This window comes from Triticum aestivum, chromosome 7A (genome assembly GCF_018294505.1).
Source record: "Triticum aestivum cultivar Chinese Spring chromosome 7A, IWGSC CS RefSeq v2.1, whole genome shotgun sequence".
In the NCBI taxonomy this organism is placed as follows: Eukaryota; Viridiplantae; Streptophyta; class Magnoliopsida; order Poales; family Poaceae; genus Triticum; species Triticum aestivum.
This window is the reverse complement of record NC_057812.1, coordinates 729,532,577-729,543,528: the sequence shown is the minus strand read 5'-3', so window position 1 is coordinate 729,543,528 and position 10,952 is coordinate 729,532,577. Positions and strand designations below refer to the sequence as shown.

The 10,952-nt window shown below is 47.7% G+C and overlaps 1 protein-coding gene across 1 annotated transcript; it reads left to right on the top strand.

Annotated features, from left to right (window-relative positions):
- Positions 1–2,317: 2,317 nt before the first annotated feature.
- LOC123149771 (cyclin-B2-2) lies at positions 2,318–5,951 on the top strand. Its single transcript, XM_044569504.1, has 10 exons — positions 2,318–2,478; positions 3,095–3,277; positions 3,371–3,482; positions 4,012–4,116; positions 4,216–4,356; positions 4,458–4,547; positions 4,655–4,876; positions 4,979–5,077; positions 5,166–5,344; positions 5,440–5,951. The coding sequence occupies exons 2-10, from the start codon at positions 3,114–3,116 to the stop codon at positions 5,585–5,587; spliced, it is 1,260 nt and encodes a 419-aa protein (XP_044425439.1). The 5' UTR covers positions 2,318–2,478; positions 3,095–3,113; the 3' UTR covers positions 5,588–5,951.
- The last annotated feature ends 5,001 nt before the right edge of the window (positions 5,952–10,952 follow it).

Below are 10,952 nucleotides of genomic sequence, written 5' to 3'. Positions count from 1 at the left end.
TGTGCCAAGAACTCGGAGGTGCCGGAGTAACGGTGCTTGGATCGGTCGGATCGTGAAGACGTACGACTACATCAACCGCGTTGTCACAACGCTTCCGCTGTCGGTCTACAAGGGTACGTAGATCACACTCTCCCCTCTCGTTGCTATGCATCACCATGATCTTGCGTGTGCGTAGGAATTTTTTTGAAATTACTACGTTTCCCAACAATCATACCATAGGCTAGCTTCTAGGGTTTAGCCTCTTCGATCTCGTGGTAGATCAACTCTTATACTACTCATATTATCAAGAACAATCAAAAAGGACGTAGGATATTACCTCCATCAAGAGGACCCGAACCTGGGTAAACATCATGTCCCCCGCCTCCTGTTACCATCCGCCTAGACGCACAGTTCGGGATCCCCTACCCGAGATCCGCCGGTTTTCACACCAACAGCGACCCTCCAAAGCTCACAGACCCATCACAGGGTAAAACAAACCGCCCACCGTCTCATGGTCTCATCCAACACGCCATGCCCGACCGCGCTGGGCCCCATGGTTCAGCGCGTGCATCAAATACAAACTACGCCTACGAAATCCCAGTAATTAAATAAAACAATAAGGTAACAAACATAGCACCCAATCTATCTACGACGTGCCAACCCTCCAAAGTTCAAATCACAGACCCATCATAGGGTAAAGGAAACCCACCAAGGTCTCATGGTCTCATCCAACACGCCGCGTCGGGCCGCCCCGCGGTTCAGCGCATGCACCGAATGCAAACTACACCTATGAAATCCAGTAATTTCTATAATTAAATGAAAGAATAAGAAGATGAGTGTGGCGTTTTTGCTCCAGGTTCAGTTGCACCCGCGCTGACGAAAAAAATCAAAATAAATACTAGAAAAATTCCAAAAAAAATTGGGTGGTAGATAATTTGATGCGTGAGGTTCGCTGCAAATTTCAACTCATTTGGACATGTGAGCAGCTCTCTGCAAAAAAGACAAAATCAGGGTTTGTAAAAAAGTTTACTGTTCACACACTGTTTTGACCCGATTTGTCTTTTTTGCCGAGACCTGCTCAGATATCCAAATAAGTTAAAATTTGGAGCGGACCTCACACATCAAATTATCTATCACAAAAAAAATTGGATTTTTTAAATTTTTCTAGTATTTATTTTTAATTTTTCCTAACCGCGAGCAGATGAGCCTATGCACCGATTTGGATTTTCGTAAGGAGACAAACATTACACCCTATCTATCTACGGCGTGGCAACCCTCCAAAGGTCAAATCACAGACCCATCACAAGGTAAAAGAAAATTGCACATGGTTCAGTGCGCCACATCGGGTCGTGCCGCGCCCGATGGTTCAGTGCGCACACTGAATACAAACTACACCTATGAAATCCAAGTAATTTTAATAATTAAATAAAAAGAATAAGGAAACAAACATGGCACCCTATCTATTTACGGCGTGGCAACCCTCCAACAGTCAAATCATAGACTCATCACAGGGTAAAACAAACCACACGGTCTCATGTTCTCATCCAACACGCCACGTCGGGCCGTGCCCCCCCCCCCCCCCCCGGCGCACCGAATACAAAGTACACCTACGAAATCCCAGTAATTCAAATAATTATATAAAAGAATAAGGAAACAAAAATGGCACCCTATCTATCTACTGCACTGCGTGGCAACCCTTCAACGGTCAAATCCGAGACCCACCCGAGAGTACAACAAACCGCCCGCCGTCCCTTGGTCTCATCCCACACGCCACGAAACCCCACGCCGCGCCGCCCCGCACCGAATACAAACTACACATACGAAATCCCAGTAATTCCAATAATTAAATAAAAAATGAAACAAACATGGCACCCTGTCTATCTACTACGGTACATGCCAACCTTCCGACGGTCGAATGCCAGACGCATCACGGGGCAAACGAAACCCACCCAACGTCCTTTGGTCCCATCCCACATGCCACGCCGCCCCACCACACGCCGCACCGCGCTGCGCATTTCCGTCCGCGCACCGAATACAAACCACGCCTGCGAAAAATCCCAGTGGCTCGAGTAAAAGGAGAAAGAAACAAACATGGGCACCTAAATCTATCTCCATCTATCTTAAAGCTGACGCCACATTCACAAGAAGGGAAGATAATAAAGCCCGTTTTGAAAGCACATGGAACCCCCTAGCCGTTAAGGCCAGCCCACACGTTTCCCCGGCCGTCGGATCAGCATCCGACGGCCCGGATCCCACGACCGTTGGGGTTCGAACGCGGCTCCGGCTCAGGCAGGCCCCCTATTTTATCTCGCCCCTGCCTCCCCCCGATCCCAATCCCCATCCGCCCGTCTCTCTCCTACGCTCTCCCCGCTCCGCTCCTCCCCTGCACCAGCCGCAGCGGCGAGCTACTTTCCTCCCTCGACCTAGAGCCTGGGAGAGAGAGGCGGCGGCAGCTCCCCCTTCTCCCCCTCCCCTCCCTCGCCGTCGCCGAGCAACGAGGTCCGTCACGGTCGTTTCTTGGATGGATGGATGCGTTCTTGAACGGGGTTGAGGGGTCGTTTCTTGTTCTTGAGGGGATGGGGTTCTTTGGTGGGTTTCTTGAGGGTTTCTTGCCGGATTTGGTGCTGCCCCCCTCGGATCTCCGGCCTGGATGGATGAATTCGGGGGGAGGCGCTAGCTCAGAGCGCGCGATTGCGTCGGGGCGGCTCGCGGCGTAGGTTCTTTGGCGTTCTTGGGGCGGATCTTTGGAGGTCCCGGTTGTTCTTGCGTCGAATTGGAGCAACAGATTCTTGGCAGCGCGGTCTGTGCTGGTAGAGTTCCAGCTGCTCAAACTTTCCTTTTTTGGTTCGGCGCGTGCGGGGTTTCTTCCTGGATCTCCCGTGCCAGAGCAGAGGGTCCTGAAGCGTGGCTAGTCTAGTAGGGCGTTCTTGCTCGTTTGGGTTTCGGATTCGCGAGGTTTCCCATCGCTTTCTTGGCCAAATCCAGAGTTCTTGGCCCGTCCCACGCGCCCGATGAGAAATCGGCAGCGATTCGAACCAAAAGATCCCGCTTTTTCAAAGTTCTTCTGCGGATGCGTTTCCCCTGTTTCTGAATTTGGATTGCCCTCTTGCTGCAGGTTTCCTCTTCCGTCAGCAATGGAGAACATGAGATCCGAGAACCACCGCGGCGCGGCCATGGAGGGCGTCAAGCTCGCGTCGGAGGCGGCGGCGAACACCAACCGCAGGGCCCTGAGGGACATCAAGAACATTCTCGGCGCCCCTCACCAGCCCCAAGCCGTCAGCAAGAGGGGCTTGCAAGAGTGAGCAATCCACCGATCCATGGCAGAATTTCGAACTCCAGTTTGATTCAGAGCTGGATCTCTAATCGCTCCGAGTTTGTTTCCATGTTTCAGAAAACCCGCCGCCGCCGGTGCCAAGAGCCAGCCTGGCGCCGTCGGCCACCGGCCGGTGACCAGGAAATTCGCCGCCATCCTGCAGCAAACGCAGCCTGCAAACGCCCCGCTGGTATGGGCAATTAAAATCCTTGCTGTTTTGATACTGTCTTGGGTGTGCATTGCTGTTCTTATCTCTGTACTTTCCAATTGTGCAAATTTTAGGACTTGTTGGGTGAATTTAGATGCTGGGGAGTGGATCCTGAATGCACTCTGTGTTTGCTATCAGTTAGATATTCAGATTTGCGCACACAAATGTGCAATTGCGTATGGTTTGAATTACTACACCTGAATCTGCAGATTTGCACACAGTAAAAAACTTCAGAGATTTGAGCATGCCAAATCTTGTACTATATGGCATATCATTAATGTAGGTTTAATATAGTTCTAGCAGATTTAGGCAAGTAGTAGTATATCTTATCTAACTGAACTGGGTGCTCTCTTTTATATATGGAATGATATCAATGTAGGTTCAATTGGCTGTAGATTTTCCATCTTTTGCACTCAGATTTTGGTCAGATTATTTTACTTGCCTTGTTTGAACCAAGAATCTGAGCAAAATAGGTAACTGTCAACTCAAGGATTTGAATTTATTTTGGCAGGCACCAATTGGCAGTGAGAGGCAGAAGAGGAACGCTGACACTGCATTCAATGCTCCTTCAGACATGGAGTGCAGCAAGGCTTCAGATGATGACCTTGATGAGATGGTAAGCAGAGTAACACAACTAGCATTGCACGATCAGCACGAGCTATCTACCATTTTGGTGTTTTCATCGCTCATCGTCCATGCTTTGTTGTTACTCCAGATGACCAATGAGCTCAAGGAGATCGACATGGAGGACACCGAAGAGGAGGAAATGCCTGACATCGACAGCTGCGACGTCGGCAACTCCCTTGCGGTTGTCGAATATGTGGATGAAATTTACAGCTTCTACAGAAGGACCGAGGTAACTTATCTGCTTGGAACCCCGGTCAAGTTATCTACAGAGTTGTGTACCTGACCTGTTATGGTAGTAATAGTCTCATTGCCAAATTCTTTGTGCTGTAGGAGCTGAGCTGTGTGTCCCCCACCTACATGGCACACCAATCTGACATCAATGAGAAAATGCGCGGCATTCTGATTGACTGGCTGATTGAGGTAAGGATTCCGTTCGATGCTCGATGGATTCGGCAAAGTAGTCTTATCTTAGCATGCTCTGGAATGGAAAGTTCTTAGAAACCCCAATGTTTCATTGTCCAATGCAGGTCCATTACAAGCTTGAGCTACTGGGGGAGACCCTTTTCCTTACTGTAAACATCATCGACAGATACCTGGCCAGGGAGAACGTCGCCAGGAAGAAGCTCCAGCTGGTGGGCGTGACAGCCATGCTGCTGGCATGCAAGTATGAGGAGGTCAGTGTGCCAGTCGTGGAGGATCTGATCCTCATCTGCGATCGCGCCTACTCCCGGGAAGACATTCTTGGCATGGTAACGATCCTGCTATACGTTGTATACCTTTTGTCGATTCGATTGGTACGAGTTCTTGTTTTGTCTTCAGAGAATTGACACTAGGATGTGATAATTCTGCAGGAGAGGATGATTGTTGACAGGCTTGAATTCAACATGTCAGTCCCTACTCCATATTGCTTCATGAGAAGATTCCTCAAGGCAGCAGGGTCTGACAAGAAGGTAAGATCACAGCTCACCTTGGATCATTGCTCTGTTTTGTATGTGTGCATTGCTTGTCTGACACAAATGGTGCCGTCTTGTGAATCAGCTGGAGCTGCTCTCCTTCTTCCTAATCGAGCTCAGCCTGGTCGACTACAAGATGCTCAAGTTCCAGCCGTCGATGCTGGCGGCGGCGGCCATCTTCACCGCGCAATGCACGCTCAACGGGTGCATGTCCTGGAACAAGTGCTGTGAGCTGCACACAAAATACTCTGAAGAACAGCTCATGTATGGAAACACACTGTCTTTCATTCAGACCAACTAGCTTTCAGTGAGTGAGTGATGCCTTTGTACTCACAGTTGTTTGGCTCACTGGTTTGCAGGGACTGCAGCACAATGATGGTGGAGCTGCACCAGGGGGCGGCGCGCGGGAAGCTCACCGGGGTGCACCGCAAGTACAGCACCTTCAAGTACGGGTGCGCCACCAAGTCGGAGCCCGCCGCCTTCCTGCTCGACGCGAGGAAGGCCTGACCGACCGACAACTTACATCACCGTGTCTGTGACAACTGCTAAAAAGATGGCGAGCTAAAGAAGAGGAAGAGGTGGTGGTGTACATTGAGGTGCTCTGTTCTGATGAGATTTACACCAAGGAAGAAGGGAGACCAACGTTCGCTGTTGGCCGTGTCGCGTGCGTTTTTACTGCTACTGCTCTCTCGGTATAACTTAACATCGATCCGGTCCGAGTTGAGTTGAGTTTGTGTGTGTGTGTTGATGGGTTCCAATTACATGTGTTGGAATGTGTTTGTGTATTTAATTCTTGGATTTGTTGTGCGATGATGACACCTACCTGCAAAACAACTTGCAAATAAACATTAATTGAATTTCCTGTTCAGTATATGTCCTGTTGAGCATCTTTGATTATTGATCTTGTCCTGGTAGCAAGTATTCTTGGGCCCCAGAATTTGAAATTTGACTTGATGTGAAGATGGATGTAGAGTAGGAGGAACCTGAAACATGTGGCTGAGTTGTACTGAAAATTTAAATGAAAGGGGGAGGGAAGATCTGAAGTGAAGATGGATGTGTGAACTTGTTTGACTTGTGGGAAAACTTGTACGTAAGCAGTACTATTTGATGCCAAATTTGAACTCCCTGTTCAGCATCTTTGAATTTCCTGGTAGCAAAGTCTGCAAATAATGGTCCCAGAATTCAAATTTGGGTTTGAATTCAAATTTAGCATGGGGAGCTTGTCTCAGAATTTTGAACTTTGACTAGCAGTAAGTAGGAGGAATCTGGGCATAAGTGTACTTGCCCTTGCTTTGACTTTGGGAAAACTTGTACTGGTAGTAGTAACTAGCAAGGCATTGTAATTCGTGTAGTACCTGCCAAGCCTGTAGATATGATTCTACTATTGCAAGATCTGGAATGCCAAGGAAAATTAACAGCCCCTCACAATGTGCCCTGGCAGCAAAATCTCTACCGGTTACCGTTGGAATTCGAATTCAAATTCCGCATGGATGGCTTGTCCGGGCAGGTTGGCAGTGCTAGCTAGTAGTACAAAGTGGTCCTAGATTTGTGAACGTTTTTTTTCTCCCTTGTGGATGGACTTATTGGTGGTGTCACTTTGACTTGCAGTGACCTTGTAGTAGCAGGAACCTGAGACATGTGGGCATGTTTGCAGTGGGCATGTTTGCAGCGTTCTCCGTTGATTCCCTTCCCTTGCATGCCTGCCTTAGAAAATTTGAATGGAAGGGGTGTGATCCGAAGAAGCCAACATGCAGATGTGAACGGTGGTGAACGTGCAGATGTGTGGGTGGTAGCAGATGGTGGTTTGTGAACTTGCCAGAGATTCGAATTTCCTTGCAAAGATCTGGAAAAGAAAAGGTGGATTAACTGGATTAGTAATTCGATTGAAGTGTCACTCCTCAGCCTGACCAACCAACCCACCAACACCGGCTAAATTTCGTGTTTTGACCCATTTTTGAAACCTATTCGAGATATGACCCTAGTTTGAATTTTTTTCGAGATCTGACCCTTTTGCTACCGCCAGAAACCATGGGTGGCTATAAAGGTACACTACAGGTATCTCCGAAAGTGTCTGTTGGGTTGGCACGAATCGAGACTGGGATTTGTCACTCCGTGTAAACGGAGAGGTATCTCTAGGCCCACTCGGTAGGACATCATCATAATGTGCACAATGTGATCAAGGAGTTGATCACGGGATGATGTGTTACGAAACGAGTAAAGAGACTTGTCGGTAACGAGATTGAACAAGGTATCGGGATACCGACGATCGAATCTCGGGCAAGTATCGTACCGCTAGACAAAGGGAATTGTATACGGGATTGATTAAGTCCTTGACATCGTGGTTCATCTGATGAGATCGTCGTGGAACATGTGGGAGACAACATGGGTATCCAGATCCCGCTGTTGGTTATTGACCGGAGAGTCATCTCGGTCATGTCTGCATGTCTCCCGAACCCGTAGGGTCTACACACTTAAGGTTCGGTGACGCTAGGGTTATAGAGATATTAGTATGCGGTAACCCGAAAGTTGTTCGGAGTCCCGGATGAGATCCCGGATGTCACGAGGAGTTCCGGAATGGTCCGGAGGTAAAGAATTATATATAGGAAGTGCTATTTCGGCCATCGGGACAAGTTTCGGGGTCACCGGTATTGTACCGGGACCACCGGAAGGGTCCCGGGGGTCCACCGGGTGGGGCCACCTGCCCCGGGGGGCCACATGGGCTGTAGGGGGTGCGCCTTGGCCTATATGGGCCAAGGGCACCACCCCAAGAGGCCCATGCGCCAAGAGAAGAGCGAAAGGGAGAGTCCTAAAGGGGGAAGGCACCTCCGAGGTGCCTTGGGGAGGATGGACTCCTCCCCCCCCCCTTGGCCGCACCCTTCCTTGGAGGAAGGGGCAAGGCTGCGCCCTCCCCCTCTCCCTTGGCCCTATATATAGTGGGGGGAAGGGAGGGAAACCATACCTAAGCCCTGGCGCCTCCCTCTCCCTCCCATGGCACACCTTCCTCCTCCCGCAGTGCTTGGCGAAGCCCTGTTGGAATCCCGCTACTTCCACCACGCCGTCGTGCTGCTGGATCTCCATCAACCTCTCCTTTCCCCTTGCTGGATCAAGAAGGAGGAGACGTCGCTGCTCCGTACGTGTGTTGAACGCGGAGGTGCTGTCCGTTCGGCGCTAGGATCATCGGTGATTTGGATCACGACGAGTACGACTCCATCAACCCCGTTCTCTTGAACGCTTCCGTGCACGATCTACAAGGGTATGCAGATCCACTCCTCCCTCGTTGCTAGATGACTCCATAGATTGATCTTGGTGACACGTAGGAAAATTTTGAATTATTGCTACGTTCCCCAACAGAGGAAGCTCCTGTTATGAGCAAGAGACAGAGGACTGCAATGTCTTTTGGTGATGATTTCCCCGTGTACCTTGTGGATGATGACACTCCCAGTTCCATTTCAGAAGCTTATGCATCTCCGGATGCTGGCTACTGGAAGGATGCGGTCCGTAGATAGATGGATTCCATATTGGCTAACGGGACATGGGAGATCACCGATCATCCTTATGGTTGCCAACCATTGGGATGTAAGTGGGTGTTCAAAAGAAAGCTTATGCTCAATGGTACTGTTGAGAAGTACAAGGCTAGGCTTGTGGCCAAGGGTTATACCCAAATGGGAGAAGAAGATTTCTTCGATACTTACTCATTTGTGGCTACACTGACAGCCATTCAAGTGTTAATCTCGCCTCGCATGGTCTTCTCGTTCATCAGATGGACGTTAAGACGGCTTTCCTCAACGGGGAGCTAGACGAGAAAATTTACGTGCAACAGCCAGATGGCTTTGTAGTAAATGGTCGGGAAAGAAAGGTGTGCAAGCTATTGAAATCTTTGTATGGCCTGAAACAAGTGCCTAAGCAATGGAACGAGAAGTTCAATAACACTTTGACATCTGCTAGCTTTGTTGTTAATGAAGCTGACAAATGTGTATACTGTCGCTATGGTGGGGGCAAAGGAGTTATACTTTATCTGTATGTCGATGATATACTGATATTTGAGACCCACCTCAAAGTCATTAAGGAGGTCAATGCTTTTTTCTATCTCATAACTTTGAGATGAAAGACTTGGGTCTGGCTGATGTTATCTTAAACATCAAGCTATTGAGAGATAATGAGGACGGAATTACACTTTTGCAATCCCACTATATTGAGAAGATTTTGAGTCGATTTGGATATTCAGACTGCAAACCTTCTGCAACACCATATGATCCTAGCGTGTGGATTCGAAAATTAGAAGGCACAACTGTAGATCAATTGAGATATTCCCAAGTGATTGGTTCAGTCATGTACCTAGCTTGTGCTACTTGTCCTGACATCCCATTTGATGTTTATGAACTGATCCGGTTAGTTTCCAATCGGGGAAATGTGCATTGGCATGATGTTGAGCGAGTGATGTGTTATTTACAAGGTACTGTGGACTATGGAATTCATTATTTTGGGTACCCACGGTACCTGAGGGGTATAGATTCGAATTGGATATTTGATGCTAATGAGATGAAAGCCACAAGTGTATATGTCTTCACACTTGGTGGTGGTGCTGTTTCCTAGAAGTCTTGCAAGCAGATAATCTTAACGAGATCGACTATGGAAGCAGGACTCATAGCATTAGACGCATCATGCGTTGAAGCAGAATGGCTTCGAGAGCTTTTGATGGATTTTCCAGTGGTTGATAAGCTAGTCCCAGCTATCCTTATGAATTGTGACAATCAAACAGTGACTGCCAAAGCTAAAAGTTCAAAGGACAACATGCAATCCACAAAGCACATAAGAAGAAGATTAAAATTTGTCAGAAAATCAAGAAACTTCGGAGTCATAGCGTTGGATTATATCCAGATGGCTAAAAATCTGGCAGAACCCTTCACAAAAGGGATATCACAGATTATGATAGAAAATGCATCGAGGGAGATGGACATGAGACCCACATATGTGATCGGAGATCCCGTGAATTAGGATTTGAGAAAACAATCCATTGGTCAACTGAGTATAGTATCCTTACTAACCCACTCCGTTGGAGATGCAATACTCTCATAATCTGCAAGGCACACTGACTTTTGTCTTAATGTGTTTCAGAGCTTGTGTAAGCAAGATGCTATCCTATAAAGCACTTTTTGGAGGAACACACATATGCGAGCCCGATTGCTGGTCACAGTCTATGATACTGGGTAATCTCTAGGAAACTCATAAGAAGGTAAAGAGTATGACTAATAAGCTCCACCCATGGGGTTTAGCTTTCGGCAACCATGTACCAGCTGACAATAGGCGAAACTTGTACATGCCGAATTGACAATTGAAGGCATAGTCAATTGGTTAGTTGTGAAGAAGTCTAGTCTTGTTGCTCTAGGTGAAAGTCAACTTAACAGTCTCCACTGAAAATTCTGATATATCAAACACTGTTTGGAACCGTTGACAAACTCATGTGCCTCGAGATCTGGTGAGAATTGTTGGATTATAGATGGGCTTAGGCCCATACAAGACAATAATCCGTGTTTAATCTCTAAGGCCCATTTAGGTGCATGGCAAGTAGTGGAAAGTTCAGTACTCCTTTTGTTCCTAAATATAAGTCTTTTAAGGGATTTCACTATAGATTACATACAGAGCAAAATGGATGAACCTATACTCTAAAAAACGTCTATATACATCCGAATATAGTCTCTATGATTGAATCTCTAAAAAGACTTATATTTAGGAATGGAGAGAGTACGATAGTGCTAGTGGAGTGATAGTGAGACCCCTTTTAAATGAAAAAAGAACGTTAAACAACCATAGAAGGAACGGAAAAAAACCATGTGGTGTGATGCGGATGCTTGTCAGGTCAGGTCGCCTGTCC

What these genes read in the sequence shown, in the direction of transcription:
- LOC123149771 (XM_044569504.1), top strand. Translation starts at nt 3,114, where the DNA reads ATGGAGAACATGAGATCCGAGAACCACCGCGGCGCGGCCATGGAGGGC. An exon ending in ATGATGACCTTGATGAGATG is followed by an intron (nt 4,117 to 4,215) that starts GTAAGCAGAGTA and finishes TTGTTACTCCAG; the next exon opens with ATGACCAATGAGCTCAAGGA. An exon ending in CAGCAGGGTCTGACAAGAAG is followed by an intron (nt 5,078 to 5,165) that starts GTAAGATCACAG and finishes CTTGTGAATCAG; the next exon opens with CTGGAGCTGCTCTCCTTCTT.